Source organism: Pleurotus ostreatus (genome assembly GCF_014466165.1).
Source record: "Pleurotus ostreatus strain PC9 chromosome Unknown scaffold_1, whole genome shotgun sequence".
Classification (NCBI taxonomy): Eukaryota; Fungi; Basidiomycota; class Agaricomycetes; order Agaricales; family Pleurotaceae; genus Pleurotus; species Pleurotus ostreatus.
Window position 1 is genome coordinate 3,667,167 of NW_023503156.1, and position 17,947 is coordinate 3,685,113.

The following is a 17,947-nucleotide window of genomic DNA, read 5'->3' on the forward strand; positions in this document are numbered from 1 at the left end:
ATTTGCTCAGTCCGCGCATCAGGACTGGCTAGAAATTTGAAATGTTTCAGCGGTGGCGGCCCAATTTACCCCCATAATCTATATGGTTGAGCAACGGTCGAGGGCCCGTCCCATGACCAAGCTCCTTGGATACCACTCCTTTCAACCATACGGGAATTTACTCGTCTCGAAATTAGGGAATCCCCTCATGATAGGCGTGGCCTCCGCGCTCCTACCATCAGAAGATACGAAATCGAAGGTCGCGCCCCCCTTTTGCATGCCAGCCGCTTGAGCCATCATGAATTCCTTGCTAGGCGGCATTCGTGACCTACGTCGATGGCGCGTGAACAAGAAAGCTGCGAGAAGAGCGATCGCGACAATGAGAAGTACACTGATGACGATACCAGCGATTGCGCCTGCCGCAAGAGTCCGCTGGCTTGGCAAGAGTGTGTTCGTTGCACTGGTGGTAGCCAAAGGTGATGGCGGAGTGAGAGGAAGAGTAGGGGGTGGCGAGGGGGAGGACGAAGGGGAGGATAAAGTGGGCGACGAATTAGTTGATGGCCCCGGACCAAAGGTGGAGGTGATGGAGGTGAATACTGCCGGGGGTTGTGAGTCGGATTCGCTGGGAGTAGATGATTGGTCTTGGGCAGAATTCGTGGCAATCGGGGGGCTGAGTTCGCTGGCTCCGGTAGGAAGGTCGGTGGGAGGGTCGCTCGTAGCTTCGGAGGTTGTGTCTGTCAAGGAGGCCGAGCTAGGTATGCTCTCAGCCCCGCTGCCTGTGGAGCTGGGGGAGGCGTATGAGCCTGTTGGGGGTTGCGAGCTCGACTGAGGGGGATGAAATCTCCTGGCCAGCATCTCGCTTCCAAGAATGGGAGGCTGGGGGAAAGTCACACATGAATGGGACGCTCTGTAAACCAGCTTGATACTTACGGAGGGTGCCAAACGGTAGTGGCCGGCACGCGAAAGCGAAGGTTGTATTGAAGTGTCGTCAGAGAAAGAGGTTAAAGTAGGTGAAGCCGGACCTGTGCCTGCAGTACCGGTGGAAGTGGAGGGGTCGAGACGAGACGAGAAGGGGGGAGGCTATGTGGGAGCTGGGACGGTGATTATGATGGTCAGAAACATTGATGATCATTATCAGAGTTGTAGTCGCTAGGAAGACTGATATACTAGAATACCGCGCTTCGTCTGAGCCTGAGCGCTGAGGAGCCCCTGTTGCCGTGATGCTTCTTCGCCATTTACTTCCACGATCTCGGCTGCGTCTATTTGTTCGCCACTTCTCCTCCTCTCACATTCCAAGTATGAAGATTGTACCAGTGCCAGTGCGACAGGACAACTACGCCTACATCTTAATTGATGAACCGTCCAACAAGGCCGCAGCCGTCGACCCCTACGACGTGCCCAAGGTTAAGGCTGCCGCTGACAAACTCGGTGTCGAGATCGTGGCCGGGATAACGACCCATCACCATTTCGATCACAGTGGCGGTAACGAGGTGGGCATCTCGTGTATGATCTTAATTTTTAACCGCTCATTGCAATACCATTCATCAGGCGTTTGTGCGTATCATATCATGACTATTGTTATAAACGGATCTCAACTCAAGGGCACAAAGGCGAAGGCATACCCTGGTGTTCCCATCTACGGGGGCAGTGATAAGATTCCTGCACTGACGGACCTCGTCAAGGATAACTCCGAATTCACTGTTGGAACCGACACACATATCAAGTACGCGTGATTTCTAAATACGATCCAGTGCACGGTCACCTAACTATCGAGTATTACAACAGATGCCTCGCGACTCCTTGCCATACCCAAGACTCCATATGCTACTACGCAACTACCCCGGAGCATCCGGGCGCGGTGTTCACAGGGGACACCCTGTTCATAGGCGGATGTGGTCGATTCTTCGAGGGTACAGGCGAAGAGATGCACGCTGCATTGTCGTATCTGGGAACACTACCTAGCAAGACGCTCGTGTATCCCGGCCACGAGTATGCTGGGGGCAATATCGCGTTCGCTCGCAGCGTCGCAAGCGACGGGGAGGTCGCCAAAGGGATTCAGAAACTCGAGGCTGTGGCGAAAGAACACTCATCTATCACTGGCGTCACAACAATTGGAGAAGAGAAAGAATGGAATGTGTTTATGCAATTACAAGATGCGACGGTCAGGTAAGAACGAAACCAACACCCTTTGCAAAGGATCCCTCTCATTGCTATGCTATACATGTAACAGGCAAGGAGCCGGGGTACCCGAGGGTGCATCTGACGTAACTGTAATGGACAAACTGAGGGAACTGAAGAACAACTACCGGGGGTGAGTCGCTTCCTCCAGGCTGGTGGGTGAGCTCAAGTCCCGTCGGGTTCGAATTCGGAAGATCCTCCAAATTGTAACACCATCATGTTATGTACATCACCCATATCATCGGACACAATGAATACACTATACAGCAGCACGTATGCCTTTTTTATAGGTGAAGGGAAAGCCATTGTCATAGCAGAGGTTATTAGAGAGAGAGAGAAAGTACATATGTCATCAGGTGAGTAGGTCCCTAACCCATACCTATAGTCTTCAGGATGGCCGCCCGAGCGTAAGGGATATATGATAGTGTATACCATGTGTACGCAAGGAACTCGATGAAGACGAAGACTGCGGGCGGGAGGTCAGCGGGTATATCATCAGTCAGCAGCAAGCGAACGCACTTAAACATAGAATCTGTGAGAATACACCGGGACAAATGAGCACAAGCATATTCAATATAGGAAATTTTGGCGGTCTCACCCCGCTTTCAAGAACAAATGCACCAACAAGAACAAGACCAATCGAGATGAAGAAGACTATTGTGGCAACTACGCGGACAGGCTTGAACATCTAGATTCGGCGAGAGAAGCGAAGGCAATGAGCATCTCTATGCATGTATAGACGAAGATTTAGCGCACCATCTTCAATTGTTTGAAGAACTGATGAATGGCCAACCCGGCACTTAGTCACAACGGTGGTAAGAATAGCTTCAAGACGCACCCCGATGAGGAAGCCTGTACCAATCAAGGCTACAATCGTTCCGAACACATAAAGAACTACGAGGCAGTAGAAACTCATCAATGAACTCTATTCACGCACGAAAGGCCAACGTAACTACTCACTCGCGAATATTGTGAATTGACCCAAGAATAGCAGAGCGCTCCCGAGTATGCTCAATACGAAACCTGCGATAAGACTGATTTACGGCAGACAGCACGCAGATTCAATTCAAGGTGAGTTCAGAGAGACGAGGGCAACGAACGTACCACCCCACGAATCCGTACAACCTCGCCGTCCGGGACAAGCCCAAGAACTTGAACGCCGAGTCTCCTTCAAAGAACTGCGTCTCGGGCACCGTATTCGTGATCCCCTCCAGATTCATCCATCCCTTGTTCGGCGCCATCGTCAATTCCGGGTCCTCTCAAAGAGCGTGCGGCGAGTTATGTTATGTGTTTCGGTGAGCTGCGCAGCGCGGCGAGTGCGGTGGGTGATTCGACGTTAATTACTTGGTTTGTTTTGGGTTCTGCGGAACTTCGAGGAAAGCACGGGGCTGAGGGCGAGGTGAGGCCGTGATGTTGATGAGTACTTGCTGTGCCAGCAGCCGCCGAAGTGTTGACCGTGTTCAGAAAACGTTCCGCGCGTCTGGAACAGGCGGTTATGTAAGTGGCTCATATAGGAGTCAGGAGCCGCTCAGGAGGAGGACCCCTGAAATGGAAAATCTCAACTCCATCCGTGAGGGGCAGCACTACACTATAAAAGAGCGCCAACCGTCAGATTTTTCCTATTAATGTAGTAGTAATATGTGTATTTACAGCTACAAGGCGAGGAGGCGCACATTTTGTCTCACCTGTTCTGATTGCAATGTTAATGTACTGTCTAAGAAGTCTCTCACCTTCGCCATCCTCCACCACAGTCCACTTCATTGACATCCGGGCCCATACCATCGGATCTAAAGAGGAGTGGGATCTGACCTGGACTGATAACAGCGTGATATTAGTTTCATTTGGGATGTCAACAATGGTGTTGTGAACGATGCCTTATCTTTTATCACTCAATGTTCAACAGTCAAGGATGAAGTCAGCAAGGAGGACTAAGGGGAAGACGCCAGACTCCTAGCCACTGAGTGAAGTCCAAAACCCAGGGGGGCATAACAAAGCTAGTCAAGCTGAGGAGGCCACAGAGGGTCGAGTTTTTGCGATTTTCAGTGCATGAGAGGAGATGGAAGTCAATGCCAATTTAATAGACCGATGACTTCGAGGTTTAAACGAGATTTGGCAACAAAACAGGCCACCGAAATGGATTGAAAGCCCCCTAGCCCCTGGTCAACATGGTTTCTGCTCAGGAGAGCTCACTGGAGCCGCATGGGTAGCTCACAGCTTACCATAGATACTTACTTATGAGTGCGGGCATGTAAGAATCGGTGATGTGTGAGGCGCATTCACCAAGGAAGCATGAACATAGAATAAGCTATTAAAGGTACAAATCCTTCATTACGTGGAAACACATATGCACGAAAGTGTACGTAACAGGGGCGGTAGGAATGTACGGAGAGAGAGTGTGTGTGTGTGTCGAAAGGGGAATGAATATCACCAAGGAGCTCGTCGTTGTAGTCGCAGCTTGACGTCGCATTCGCGCTCCAATTGACCGATATAGTCCAACAGGGCGTCCATCAAAATATAAAGAACAGTAAGCTACGAACTGTCCACGACATCGTTCGTTTCAGGTGGTACGTCTATCTTGATCACAACTTTCCCAGTCGCTCTCGAAGTCAACAGTCTCTCGTACGCTTTAAGCGCGTCGTCCATCTCGTATATGGAGTCCACCACTCCCACTACCTTGCCTACAAGGATACAATCAGCAGCAAGAAATATACATCACAGACCGACGATCCCTTACCTTCAGCTACCAGGTCGCGCAGTGCGTTGATATCCGCCTTGTTCTGCACTAGCCCGTAGACCCTAGAGCATGTCAACATCAAGTCCAAGTAACAGTGATGATATTCCTCACTTGAATTCCCGAGGAGTGCCACCAAGCCATGTGGGCCATGTCATTGCAGCAATGGTTCTGAACAGGTTGCCAAGCTCTGTCAGAGACACATTGTGCGGTGCCGGGGTAGTCGTCACAAATGCTCCACCGGGCGCCAGGTACGCGGGGCTGTGGGTGTACAGAGACGGATCCGACAGGCCGTACGCGTCAATTATGGCGTGGAATTTGGGTGAGGGCGGGTGGGATGTAAGGTATCTGTGCAATGGCTCCTTCGTATAATCAATAAACTAAACAGATCGTCAGCACCACATCATCGAGCGCTCAAAGAACAGCCAACCTCGTCCGCACCCATCTTCCGGACCAGCTCCTCGTTCTTCCCGGACGCGCTCACAACGACGTTGAGCCCGTGCGCTTTCGCGATCTGTATCGCGAACAGCCCTACGGAGGTGCTCCCGCCGTTGATGAAGACGGTCTGGCCAGCTTCCAGGCGCGCGTCGTGGAACATAGACTGGTACGCGGTGAGGCCGACCACCGCCAACCCAGACGCCTTAATCGCGTCGATATTGGAAGGCCGTTTCGCCACGCTTATCGCAGGTACCACCGCGTACTCAGCCAGAGCCCCCTGTCTCGTCTTCAGGGCCACAGCTATTGCGGATACAATTAGGTTCGTCATTAATTGCGCAATACGGCGGAAGAGCACGCACAGACGTGGAAGAATCCGAACACCGGATCCCCAACCTCGAACTCGGTGCCGTTCTCCTTCACGACCACGCCGGAGAAGTCGTGCTCTGCGATCAAAGGTCTTTTGGCCAGAAAGTTGGGTGCGACCTGCATCAGTTTGTATCCTCTGTAAATCGGTTATTAGTTCACGTCGTCGCATGAGGTGCAGAGATAGGATACATACATGGGGTTGAGGGCGGCAGCTTGTATCTTGACGAGTACATGGTCCTTCGGGATTTCGCTCGGAACGGGCCAATCCGAGTGGAACTTCAACGCCTTCGAGGGGCGTCCCATTCGCTCAACTATCCAAGCTTTCTGCGTCGTCGGTGTAGGCATGATGATGGTCGTTCGGGAGATACCAGTTTGAACCTACCCTCTTGCAAGAGGCCTACTAAATAGTCCAGCAGACATGGTATGTCAGCCAACTGTATTAGTAAGAGCAACGCCAGGGTCGGAGGTTATGAACATGTCTGAAGCTCTGAAGCTGAAACATTTGATTACTAAGTGGTGGAGGATCGTCGTGGCACAGTACCTCTACGTTGTAGTTTGTGCGTCGTGAAAAGGTCTTCAATAGCCGTGGAACCAGTCAGCCGACTTTTTTGGACGTCTAATCGGCACAAAGGGGGATATACCCATGGAGACGCGCTATCAAGTTCATTGTCGAAGGAGGCTGACAACTAGCAATACGTTGGGACTGCACACCCCAGCCGCTGCGAATCTGTCAGTCATTATCGTTGGGATGCTTGGCGAACGCAAGTACCCGGTCCAGTGCGTGTATCGCCACAAAAAGAAAAGCAAGCGTCGAGTGTAGTTCGTTCACGAACATTCCAGGGAATGCAGTTAACGACGCAAACCCTATTTGCGGCCTTCTCGGAGGGCTGACCGTCAGCCAGCTTCGTAAAGGGGCTGCCAGGGGATAGGAGGTACCGTCCTTCATAAACTTCGCACATCCTCTCGCTTCTCTTTCTTCACTACAACCACATACTCCCTGTCAAACATTGAGACAATGATCTGCAACTGCAAGCTATTCAACCTCCACGACTGCTCATGTGAGGCCATTCTCGCGGGCGAGGACCTCCACGTGCAAGTTCCCAAGGCGAGGGCGACCGGTGCCATCACTGGGCTGACCTTCGACTTCAAGGCCGTTCGCCGCCAGCTGCGCTCGGCATTGAAGGACGCGATGCAGACCAAGAAGAAGAAACAGTGGGCGAGGAACGTGCAGAAGATGTCTGCACGCTACCTCGACGTGCCCGATCAGCAGTTCGCGGTCAGTGTCATCCACTCGTCGGCGCGAGAATCGAGTCTGACTCGCGTCTATTACTACAGGAGTTCCTTCCGGACGTGGCCCGCTATCTCTGAAGTGGCGGCAGAACCGCCTAGGAGAAGAATGGCGGTGATACGGAATGATGAGTCGCGTGCTTCCTCGTTTCTCGTTTGCTGATACACCTCTCCAAGCGTTTGCAGCTTTTTCTAGGAATGCGGGACTGGTAGCTAATCACGGTAGGTCGGGAGGTGTGCGCCTCTCCTGACGAGTCCAAAAGGACGAAACCTATCACGATGGAGAACGATGAATTCAACAACCCCGATTGAGATTAGTGGATAAGGTAACGTATGTAGAGTGACCCCAGGCGTACAATATAGGGTGATGGCTATGAAATTGTGTTGGTGCCTTCGGATGGTTGTCCGCTCGACGAAGACGGCTCAGAGGTGGGCACCGCCTCCAGAGTTGCGATGGTATGTTCTATCGCTCTTTGTCGACTCTTCGCAGTGGCTACATCGATGGACGCCAAGTCTACTTCACGCAAGGCTTCCGCCAACTGTAGCTCGACTTGTACCAGAGCGGCACGCTGTTTGCAAAATATCAACGCACTCTTCCTGAATTGCTATTCATGTATTTATCGTCGTTAGTAAAGCTTGATGATGGACGAAAGGAAATCCGGGGACTCACCTCCCGTTTGGCATGCATTTGTTGCAACTCGGAAGGCAGAGGGATCGGTTCCTCAAATTTCAAAGGGAATATACGGTTCAATTCCGCAGATGCCAGTTGTGGGTATATTTTGTCAGGTTCGTGTTTGTGGTGATAAGGTTTATTTAGGCGGGTCGGCGGACCATCGTATCTGGAATGTCTGTCACTGACCTGACGATTGAATCTTGGCGGTGAGGAGCGACGCTGAATCGGATGGGAGCTCCCGGATGGAGAATCAAGTCTCGAGTGAGGAGACTGAACTCTGTCCAAATTTGCGGTTCGTAGGTGATGTCTTGGATGAGTCGGTATTGACGCATCGGATTGGTCTCTCATCTTCACGTCATTATCCTTCACTCGATCATCCACTGGACGGGCGTTGACCAGATTAACTGGAGGTTCGCTTGGGTACTCCCTCTTAGGCGGAAGAGGCGCCGAAGTGGGCTCAGCTTTGATTGGAGTTGGTGAACGGCCCCATACAGCAGGTTCTTGTTTGACAGGACTTGGCTTTATATCTAGTTGTTCATTATTCTTGACAGGATCCTGAGCATTTACAGGTGGCATGGGCTCCTCTTTGAGTGGGAGAATCGCACGAGACTCTTCTTGCTTGATGGCTACTCGAGGGGGTGATGTCCGCGGTGGAGGAGTATCTTCCCTAGGCGGTGGCCGCCAGGGAGGAGAGGAATAACGCCCCGGGCTTCTGGGACGTGAGTAACGACTGTCGGAAGGACTGCGAGGCGGCGGGGGAGAAGACGGCCGCCTCCGAGGAGATCTGGAACGCCGCCTGTCTCCACCATAGTCTGTAAAAACAATGTGGCGCGTCGTCCAAGCATCACAATAGAGGCGGCGTTGGCTACGCACCTGACCGACGAGAATCTGGTACCCATGAATCTACTGTTGTCTCACGATGACGACCGTCGTGTGAGGATGGGCCATCTCTCCTTCGACGGTCATCGTCGCGGTGGTAGTCGCCTCGATCCCTGTCCCTGTCCCTGTCCCGGTCGTCTCTGCCACCAGACCTCGACCATCCATCAGGCGGTTCTTCCCTTCTACTCCATGACGACCTAGAATCAGACCCTCTACTATCATAGTCTCTTCTGCCATAACCGCGACCGCGACCTCTGGGGGCGTCATTTCGTCGAGGGGCGTCCCGTCCGGAGTAACGAGATCTTGGGTATGGCTCTGCATCCTGCCGAGGTCTCGACGAGTAAGGCCTGTCGTCGTATCGCCTGTCAGATCTATCGTCGCGACGTCCGCCAGAATCGCGGTACGAGGATTCTGGCCGTCTGCCAGAGTCCCGGTCACGGCCATCCGCGTCATGTCTGCTGATATTTTCGCGCGACGGACTTCGTGGGGCCACCACAGGTTTTGGAGGCAGCGTGTCCATTTCGTGGTGATGGTCGTGAGCAGAGATTCCACTGGCGAGAAATTGAAATTGTTTGGTCACGCTTCCCCTGTTCTGTGCTAAACCGCGATGTACCCCGTCTTCTACCCCGTCGCCTCGTTATCACAAATTCAATGCACACCTTCGAGATCAGATGGGTTGCCCGAAGAACTTGAAGCGGACCTGAGGGCCTTTGGGTGCAAGCTCATCCATGAAGCTGGTATCCTTCTCAAGCAGTGCGTGCCGCCACACACGCGCTCGGCGAATTTCCTACTAACGAATTTCAGGAAACAGGTCGCTGTAGCCACAGCACAAATACTATTCCAGCGTTTCTGGTTTGTGACTTCGATGAAGCAGTTTGGTATTGGGGTTCGTGCGCCGTCATGACGTTCCGAGCCGTCACCTAACGCCAACCAGGATGTAGGGATGGGCGCTCTCTACCTCGCCTCGAAGCTGGAGGAATGCCCGCTTCGCATGCGGGATCTTATCAACGTTTACGATCTGCTTCTACAACGGACTGTGCACAAGCTGAGCAACAGCAATACCGAATTCAAATACGCCGCGATGTCATATTTCGGGAACACATTCTACGACCTCAAGGATGCGCTTGTTGTCGCCGAGATGCAAATATTGAAGCGGCTAGGGTTCAATGTCAATGTCGTACTACCATATGGCACGCTCATCAACTATATGAGAGTGCTAGGGCTTACAAACCACGAGGATGCGTGTACGAAAGCTTGGGGATACCTGAATGACGCGTACGTGCGCCGTTCGACTCACACAACACCGCACTTTCATGATTGTTCCCTCATGGCTGACTGTATACAGGCATCAAACCCCGATATACGCGTTGTATCCTATACCGACGATTGTCAGCGCTGCGATATTGCTTACAGTGCGCCACCTGAACATCGCCTTGCCCTCAACGCCGCCGAACTGCTGGTGGGAGTTGTTTGATGCGGAATGGGAAGATATTTGGGACATCTGCGGGCACATAATGAGGCTCTACCGCAAGAGGACACGAGAAGATGAAGAACGGGTTTGGGGGATGCTGAGCAAAAAGGATGTCCGCAAGTGGCTGGAAGAACATCCCCCGGAAGAGCAGGTTGATATGCCGCCATCCTAGATCGCAAACGAAAGGCACTGGACTCGGTGCTGAAGCAAGATGCCATCAGAAGCAGGCTGCATTTCACTATTGGTGATGGGACGCGGGTCGAATGGAAAATGACAAAGGTTGGCCATTGCAATGATCTTTTGCACGCACGTTGCAAGGCGCGTAGCACCAGAATTGAAATAATGCGACAATTACCATATATGGCCCTGATTTACATCTTGTTCTTGCTTACTTGATATCGCTCAGCATGGTTGGTAAGTAATGAGAAACTCGGGTGTAAACCGCGCAACTGCTCGGCTTCCGAGGTAGAAATTGCCAGAAAAGAGCGATGGATACCCAGTACCCACTGCAGCACTTCTCTCCCACCGTTCAACCACAACCATGTCCACCCCAACGACGCAAAAGGCGTGGATAGTCGAAAGAATGGGACACCCCTCGAAAGCATTAAATTTCAAATCGGACTGGCCTGTTCCAAGCGAAATCCCAAAGGACCACGTACTCGTAAAGATACAAGCTGCGGCGCTCAACCCAGTGTATGTTTCTGTCCATCCCGAGCATCTAGCGACTCGAACTCATCATCTATCTATAGAGGATGGAAATTGATGCAGTTGGCTCCTAATTTCCTCGCGAAAAGGCCCCTGCCTGCTGAATACGACTTTGCCGGCGTCGTCGAGAAGAAGAACGGCACGGAGTTTGAGGTGGGGGATCCTGTGTTCGGATTCATCCATGCTCGTACGTCCCCTCGTTGTTTTAGACGGCCTTCGATATACACCGACACTTCGCGATAGTGATAACCCTGAAAACGCGACAAGGCACTTTGGCCGAGTACGCGCTGGTGCCGGATATATGCGTGACCAAACGGCCGTCCAATATCGATGCGATCCACGCTTCTGGGTTGACACTGGCTGGCCTCACCGCCTGGCAATCCCTGTTCGAATGCGCCCATCTGGAAGCTGGCCAGACGGTCTTCATCTACGGCGCGAGCACGGCAGTGGGATTGTTCGCAATACAGATCGCGAAAGCACGCGGGATCAAGGTCGTCGCGAGTGCCTCCGGAAAGAACGAAGAACTCGTCAGGAAAACAGGCGCAGATGAGGTACATCCAGTTCCATGTGGCTTATATGCGCCGTGCTCACGGATATGCTAGTTTATTGACTATACGAAGGAGCCGATACACAAATACCTTGCATCCCATCCACCCTCGCCCAAATTCCATGCGATAGTCGATGCGTACGGTCTCTCAGACCCCTCGTTGTACACCCACAGCGCTACATACATGGCGCATGGTGGCGTATTTGTGACAACTACACCAGCCCCTCACGGTCTCTCTTTCAAAGAGATGGGGTATCTTCTAAAGACGATCGCTGCTATGACATGGCCCTCCTGGCTTGGCGGCATTCCCAGGAAATTCAAGTCAGGATGTCTGAATTCGAGCTTATCGAAGTAGTCGCTAATAATTCTGATATTCTAGGCTCGTCAGTCTCAAAGCGAACAAGGCCGATTTGGAGGCATTCCATACCTTGGTTGCAGAAGGTAGGGATTCATCCTGCGATGTACAGTCTAGCTCTGTCTGACGCCGAACTCTTTAGGCAAGGTTGTAGGGGTCGTGGACTCTGTCTACGAGATGCAAGACGTGCTGAAAGCTTACGAGCGAATAATGAGTTCAAGAGCAACCGGCAAGGTTGTGGTGAAGATCGAAGGATCAACGTGAAGAACACGAGCACGAAACTTCCCTGGACAATGTTGGGTCCCAGCGTTTATATACCATTATCAATGTTGCCCTGTTAACACTAAGCATTTGTACGACGAAGACCATCAACAACGATGAATCTTGACTCGAAGTAACTTCACAGCAGTGATAGTGGGCTGGTGAAATTGCGCGGTCACTTACGGCAGTCGTCCATCGTCTACCAGCATAGAGTAGCCGACGAACCGATTCCACCCCCTCATGCCATTATGGACAGAATCTTGGCATATGGAACGTTCAGCAGGCTTGCCACCAACCCAAGAGATACGAATCCGACCAAGGCAATGGTTTCTAATCCATCACACTTCAGTGTTCAATACCAGACTCTACTAGTACTACAAAGAGTCATTGTGTCCCGAACTCTGAGAAGAAGGTCCTTCGCCGGAATAGCTCCTTTGAATAGTATAGTCGAAAGAAACGGACGATGTACGTACCCCATGCCATACTTCGCATAATATGCAAAAATTAGTCGTTGTGGACGGAAAGTCGGCAGGTTGTTCGTGTTCCCGGGTTGGAAGGGGTGTGCCTGGGCGCACCACTAAATGAGTGTGTTTTACAACTGGCGAACATCGACATATAATAGTCTACACACCACCCATCAGCCTTACTGTCGTTACGCTAATCTACGATTTAGATGGAACGTTATGTGATCGTATGAATATATCGATAACTTATAAATTTCCAACCCGGCCGAGTCAAATATCCTGGAGAACTTAAAATCTAAATCCATCCGCCGCACTTTTCTGGCCAATACGAAACTTTAAAGCCGGCTCGAAGACGGCTCTCCAAGGGCATAGAGTGCATCTAGTCTTGTCTTGAACTTCGCATATGCATCCCGGCGGCGAAGTTTGAACGTGGGCGTGAGAGTGCCCTCCTCGATGGAGAACAGATCCATGCAGACATGTATACGCTTAACGGCCTCGAACCTAGGAAATTGAGCAAAGAAAGTTAGTGATAACGAAGAGGTTCAGTATTTAGGAGTGCGCACCCTTTCAATCCACTCTTCTTCGCCTCAACGGCCAATGCCTCGAATACCTTCTTGACGACTCTTTCGTCCTCGCATGCTCTTTGCAGAACATCTGCATCCTCCGCAGTAACTTTCTTGCCCAGAACACCACTCACAAGCTCCGCAAATACGATGGGGTCAGGTACAACAACGGCCAAGAGATAGGACTGCAGCGAATCGCCATGCACGTAGATTTGTTGAACCAGGGGTGAGTTTCCGTAAAGATTCTCGATCTTTTCGAGGGCAACGTATTCGCCTTGAGAGAGCTTCATGATGTTCTTGACACGGTCAATGATTTTTAGGCGACCCGCTTGGTCGATTTCGCCGACGTCGCCGGTATGCAACCAACCCTCCGAGTCCAAGGTTTCTTTCGTGTTCTTTTCATCTGGCAGATTACAAGGAAGGAAACATCGTCAGTAACCAACGTCACAATTACTTAGAAAAAGGTGCGAACCTTTGTAGTACCCAGAGAAACCGTTGAGTCCGCGCGTGCAAATTTCTCCCCGAGGGTTTGGCTGGTCGCTAGATGTGTATCCCATTTCTGGCACATCGACAAGCTTAACTTCGTTAAGTGGATGTGGAGCACCAACGGTCCCGCTGGAGTGAGGGTCATTTGGCCAAGTCTTGCAACAAGTCGCAGTGTTCTCAGTCATTCCGTAACTGCAGAATGATACAGCGTTAGAGCGCTCCCTCATTCACCCACAATAGTTTCGGCTACTCACCCCTCACTCAGTTCACAACACAACAAGATGCGAAGGAAGTTCATCTCCTCCACGCTAGTAGGCGCAGAACCTGTGGTGATCAACTCCAGATTACCACCAAGGACAGCAGTAACCTGACGATAGACATGAGCCCAGATTCAGCCTATCTCATGTTCGCGTACCTTGGAGAAAACGAGTCTGTCCCAGAATGGATGGGTGTTAATTCCCGTCTTGACTAGTCGGTCCAGCTTGACTTGAACGGCCTTCCTGAAAAGCGCACCCTTAAGACCGGGTGCTTTGCCTGCCACTGCGGCTGCTTGGCTGACTCTGTTCAGAACACGGGGAACGGCGGGGAAGAAGTTTGGCTTCAAGACTTGAGCATCTTCGAGAAGACGGAGTGGGTCGCCTGTGAAATAACCGATTTTCCCGCCAACAGCAGTGGTCGAAAGTTCGACAAGACGCTATAGGGTGTGCGTCAGAATCATGACCCAAAGGTGCCGGAAGGCGATGAGTGTACCTCGTAGATGTGGGCCAAGGGAAGGTATGAGAGTGCGCAGCCATCTTGCTGAATAGTGAGGCCAAAGAGGTTGGAGAAGACGCTCATTGCGAGATTTCTATGGGACAGGAGGGCACCCTTTGGGTTGCTGGTGGTGCCCTGAGCAACAATCAGCAGATGTTCTTCAAACGATACGCATCTAGGACGTACAGAAGTATAGCAGATGGACGCGACGGAGTTGGGATCTGGCTTGAGAATATCGGTAAGGTGGGCTTCACCCAGCTTCTCCACTGTTTGCCACTGTAATCAGCTACGCATAACTCATGCGAGGGGCTGACGACTTACTGTCGCTCAAATCCTTAACTTGGATGCCAACAGCATCTCCCCAGGAAGATACCACCTGTCGGGCTTCGGGAGTCAGGTTGTCCAAAGAAACGATAAGCTTGACGTTTGGCAATTTGGAGGCCATTTTGAGCAAATCGGAGACATGGGAGAACGTGGTGAAGACAACCGTGCATTGAGCGTGATTGGTGCTAAAGGCATGGTGAGCTTACACGGGAAATCCATCCTGAACGAGATACCGTACATGTATTCTGTGATGCAGAGTCGGTAAGCAATCACCTGTGACGGAAAGTGTATAGCAACGTACCGACGGCATCTCTTCCGAGCGTGTCATACAAACTTACGCCAACCAAACGGTACGCGTGGAGTGAAAGATCGACAATCTGCCATTCTTCACTCGCTGCATGAGATATGGACGGTGATGGAAAGGCCATAACAACGTACCTGGCCTATTTATTGACCAAATTCCGACAGTGTCTAAGTCAGCTCCCCCTAGGACTCCGGTGTCGAAAAGATATCGCAACGCGCTGCCCAAGCGGCGTCTTCGGATATCAACTTCGGCGTAAGTTTGCCAGACATAATGGTCGGCGAACTTGAGAGGGTTTGATGAGACCAAAGGCCGGTGACCGAGATATGGTCGATCCTTGCCCATACTGATACCATACGCGAACACCTCAGGCAAAGTTAGAATGGCTCCAGGCGAGTTCTCGTTGATGAGCCCAAAAACGCCTAGGCGTATTAGCGTGATTTTAACTTCTTTCTGTGGGTCTTTCGCTTACCATTACGGTAGTGGGCTTCGAACAAAACGTGAGTTCCTAGGATAGATTTGCGATTGACGCAAACATACCGGTTTGACCGGGGCGCTTCGTGCCAGGTACTTCTACCGCCTGGGCATCGTAAGGCATATGCTCAGGCCATGGCGTCGTGTTTGGGTTGACGGGTTTTGAAAAGAACATTGCGGGGTTGTGGGGGAAGAGTCCAAAGGGTTCGGTTCTGGGGTAAACCTGCCCGTCAGGTATTATATTCTGGCAAAACACACGTGAATTCGTGTCACCTCACATGGGCGCTAGACCGGTTCCCGGTACAATGAACGGATTTCAAATTACTTTATGTCACTGGTAGTACGAGTACGATACAGCGATGAGCGATACAGCGATCAGGTTTTGTAGCTAATCTAGTGCTAATCTACTGATATATATACATCGACATGGGTATCCAATTTAGAGCCACCGTTCGCACTGAACGCGCACGCTGCTTGTTACTGCATGCAAGTATACCATGCATGGTTAACTCTGGTACAGGACCCTGCACTGGCTGATTTGTGAATGAAATAGAAATACCAAGATGTAGATTTGTTCTGTGCCGATATTGCAGCCATAGCTGCTTTCCGAGGGGACCGCCAACTAATGTATTGACATTGAAAGTTATGGTGGACATATGGTTCCAAAAAGGATGAGGATATAGACCAAGAACATAATGTTAGCAAATGAATAGAAATGCCCGTTCTCAATGAATTAATAAGAAACCCTCAGCAACATCAATTCACTCCTCCCACCGAGTTGTTCATTTGTTTTGTTCCACGCCATCTACTACACCTTGATGGTCGTATTGGTTTGGCCCTTCCATCTCACTAAACTGGTTCCTTTCAAAAGCAAGTCTCCCCCCCTTTACTTGCCCTGTGTAGACTTGACTCTTCATTGATTTACAATCGACACTCCCAACCACTTGATTGCACTCCTTTCACATGGCTAATCAGTGCTCTCTCGACACGCATTCCTTCTGCGAGCCAGGAAGCCCATAGAAACTCATCCCGACCGTAACTTGGACGTGCATTCTTGGATGTACAGGGGCCTTTAGGGGTACACATGACTTCGCTCGCGCGTCTAAACGACAGCGAGCAACATTCAAGCAAGGCAGACAATATCCAGGTTGGTCCCCCTCCTAAGTCCAGCGATTTCTCAACCCCCTTTTCAACAAGCTGATATCATTTACTTGATACATATTCTATTATTCCAAACGAGCTGGATGGATAAAGAAGAAGAGTGTGAAAGGTGACTTTGCAGAAGCTAGGTGAAAATACAGGGTAAACATCGGCAATGATATCAGGAGCATAAACTATGGGCTACTAGAAACAATCTGCAACATTACTTGTAGGTATGTATTGAAAGGCATCAAGGAGCACTGAGCACGATCTGCGATTCGTTGTCAGTACGTGATAATGGATGGGTAGCCGAAGACGTACGGTCATAAACTGCTCGTAATTGAGCGTCACCCAGCCATCTCTTCGAGTGTCGTACCTGTTGAAAGTGGCATTGATAAGATGTATGTCGCAAGAACGTGGGTAGAATTACCGTTGGAATGATTCAGTAAGCGTCTTCACAACAACACAGGCCCGGACGAATCTATCGAAGGTAATCCCGGGTGGAGGTCCATACCCAACCGCGGGCTCCGATGCTGCGATTGTTTTTAGGTTCGAGGATATAGCGACGGTGGATGCATACGCACCGTATTTGTGCTCTATGAGAGTCAGCAGTGACGGTGACAAATTGTAACCAAAGCTACGAAGGGCTTCGGACAACTCTCGCCCATCTATCGATCCGGATCGATCGCGGTCAAAGTGCCGGAAGACATTCTGCCAGTCCGCAATGTATTTCCACAGTCCAACGAATTCTGTCAAAAAGGCCGCGGTCAAGCAAGGGGAAATATCACAAATTACAATTCATCGAGATACCTTGAAATCCTATGGTGCCACTGCGATCGGTGTCCTATCGGGTGACATCTCACTATTCCAATTCCATAAGAGAGCTTAATGAAATGTGACGTACAAATATAGACATTAGCATCTTCACGGTATCGAGGTCAAAATCTGCCGGCGATCTTTCGTATCAAATACCCAGTAAGAGCGATCTACGACTCACTGGTCCAGTTCCCTGAACGCCAATCAGCAACGCTATCGCAAAGCCAAGATGAAATGTGGGCGTACCATTCAGAAGAGCACTCTGCAGCTCTGTTACGCTGATCGAGCCCGACCTGTCTGCGTCGACTGCTGAGAACCAGTTCCACAGCTGCGGGTCGGCGCCTGGGGGTGGGCCGGCAGCGGGATATCCGCCTCCATGAACCCGATGTGCATGCGCTGGTTGCTGTTGCGAGTAGCTGGGGCTGCCCGAGTACGCGCGATGGTGGGTTTGGGGGGCGCCGTAGCCGGGCTGTACGTTATACATTGTGGAGACGATGATGAAGGAGGCGCCGGTGCATCATGAGTTCCCTGTTTGTAAGGATAAGGTGGCTATGTAGGAATCACATGGCGCGAAGTCGAAGTCTACTGCCCAGTTAGTGCTGCGGACACAAAGCGGACAAAGTTCGCGGGTGCTAGCTTGCTGTGTGCACAGTGCAAGGCCGGTACATATGTTTCACCAGAGCTGCGAGCATCCTGGCACAATTTGGGGATGGAGCTCTGAGGGTAGAGTGACCCATTTTAATATAAGTTTGGGGT

General features: G+C 51.2%; 10 protein-coding genes across 10 annotated transcripts; 4 read left to right on the forward strand and 6 right to left on the reverse strand.

Annotated features, from left to right (window-relative positions):
• Positions 1-141: 141 nt before the first annotated feature.
• On the reverse strand, positions 142-1,214 carry PC9H_001351 (uncharacterized protein; the record flags this gene model as incomplete). Its single annotated transcript, XM_036771001.1, has 3 exons — positions 142-855; positions 910-1,059; positions 1,155-1,214. The coding sequence occupies 3 exons, from the start codon at positions 1,212-1,214 to the stop codon at positions 142-144; spliced, it is 924 nt and encodes a 307-aa protein (XP_036636846.1).
• A 63-nt stretch (positions 1,215-1,277) lies between these two features.
• GLO2 (Cytoplasmic glyoxalase II) lies at positions 1,278-2,294 on the forward strand (the record flags this gene model as incomplete). Its single annotated transcript, XM_036771002.1, has 5 exons — positions 1,278-1,469; positions 1,528-1,533; positions 1,590-1,702; positions 1,765-2,145; positions 2,210-2,294. The coding sequence occupies 5 exons, from the start codon at positions 1,278-1,280 to the stop codon at positions 2,292-2,294; spliced, it is 777 nt and encodes a 258-aa protein (XP_036636847.1).
• Positions 2,295-2,525: 231 nt separating this feature from the next.
• On the reverse strand, positions 2,526-3,398 carry PC9H_001353 (uncharacterized protein; the record flags this gene model as incomplete). Its single annotated transcript, XM_036771003.1, has 7 exons — positions 2,526-2,623; positions 2,677-2,689; positions 2,756-2,845; positions 2,914-2,934; positions 2,996-3,051; positions 3,118-3,191; positions 3,262-3,398. The coding sequence occupies 7 exons, from the start codon at positions 3,396-3,398 to the stop codon at positions 2,526-2,528; spliced, it is 489 nt and encodes a 162-aa protein (XP_036636848.1).
• A 1,288-nt stretch (positions 3,399-4,686) lies between these two features.
• Positions 4,687-6,037, reverse strand: PC9H_001354 (uncharacterized protein; the record flags this gene model as incomplete). The annotated part of the gene is made up of 6 exons (XM_036771004.1): positions 4,687-4,835; positions 4,892-4,953; positions 5,003-5,268; positions 5,319-5,626; positions 5,686-5,828; positions 5,886-6,037. The coding sequence occupies 6 exons, from the start codon at positions 6,035-6,037 to the stop codon at positions 4,687-4,689; spliced, it is 1,080 nt and encodes a 359-aa protein (XP_036636849.1).
• Positions 6,038-6,707: 670 nt separating this feature from the next.
• PC9H_001355 (uncharacterized protein) lies at positions 6,708-7,060 on the forward strand (the record flags this gene model as incomplete). Its single annotated transcript, XM_036771005.1, has 2 exons — positions 6,708-6,968; positions 7,028-7,060. 2 exons carry the CDS (start codon positions 6,708-6,710, stop codon positions 7,058-7,060), a joined length of 294 nt encoding a protein of 97 aa, XP_036636850.1.
• Positions 7,061-7,350: 290 nt separating this feature from the next.
• Positions 7,351-9,051, reverse strand: PC9H_001356 (uncharacterized protein; the record flags this gene model as incomplete). The annotated part of the gene is made up of 3 exons (XM_036771006.1): positions 7,351-7,584; positions 7,650-8,464; positions 8,526-9,051. 3 exons carry the CDS (start codon positions 9,049-9,051, stop codon positions 7,351-7,353), a joined length of 1,575 nt encoding a protein of 524 aa, XP_036636851.1.
• An 87-nt stretch (positions 9,052-9,138) lies between these two features.
• On the forward strand, positions 9,139-10,174 carry PC9H_001357 (uncharacterized protein; the record flags this gene model as incomplete). Its single annotated transcript, XM_036771007.1, has 4 exons — positions 9,139-9,284; positions 9,336-9,417; positions 9,466-9,806; positions 9,877-10,174. 4 exons carry the CDS (start codon positions 9,139-9,141, stop codon positions 10,172-10,174), a joined length of 867 nt encoding a protein of 288 aa, XP_036636852.1.
• Positions 10,175-10,543: 369 nt separating this feature from the next.
• PC9H_001358 (uncharacterized protein) lies at positions 10,544-11,873 on the forward strand (the record flags this gene model as incomplete). Its single annotated transcript, XM_036771008.1, has 6 exons — positions 10,544-10,695; positions 10,752-10,894; positions 10,951-11,258; positions 11,310-11,575; positions 11,634-11,695; positions 11,752-11,873. The coding sequence occupies 6 exons, from the start codon at positions 10,544-10,546 to the stop codon at positions 11,871-11,873; spliced, it is 1,053 nt and encodes a 350-aa protein (XP_036636853.1).
• A 796-nt stretch (positions 11,874-12,669) lies between these two features.
• PC9H_001359 (uncharacterized protein) lies at positions 12,670-15,410 on the reverse strand (the record flags this gene model as incomplete). Its single annotated transcript, XM_036771009.1, has 12 exons — positions 12,670-12,835; positions 12,898-13,300; positions 13,370-13,575; positions 13,638-13,750; positions 13,799-14,077; positions 14,134-14,271; positions 14,323-14,402; positions 14,458-14,645; positions 14,758-14,845; positions 14,899-15,183; positions 15,234-15,248; positions 15,302-15,410. 12 exons carry the CDS (start codon positions 15,408-15,410, stop codon positions 12,670-12,672), a joined length of 2,070 nt encoding a protein of 689 aa, XP_036636854.1.
• A 1,169-nt stretch (positions 15,411-16,579) lies between these two features.
• Positions 16,580-17,675, reverse strand: PC9H_001360 (uncharacterized protein; the record flags this gene model as incomplete). Its single annotated transcript, XM_036771010.1, has 7 exons — positions 16,580-16,751; positions 16,806-16,908; positions 16,960-17,124; positions 17,186-17,219; positions 17,280-17,320; positions 17,373-17,384; positions 17,438-17,675. 7 exons carry the CDS (start codon positions 17,673-17,675, stop codon positions 16,580-16,582), a joined length of 765 nt encoding a protein of 254 aa, XP_036636855.1.
• Positions 17,676-17,947: the final 272 nt, after the last annotated feature.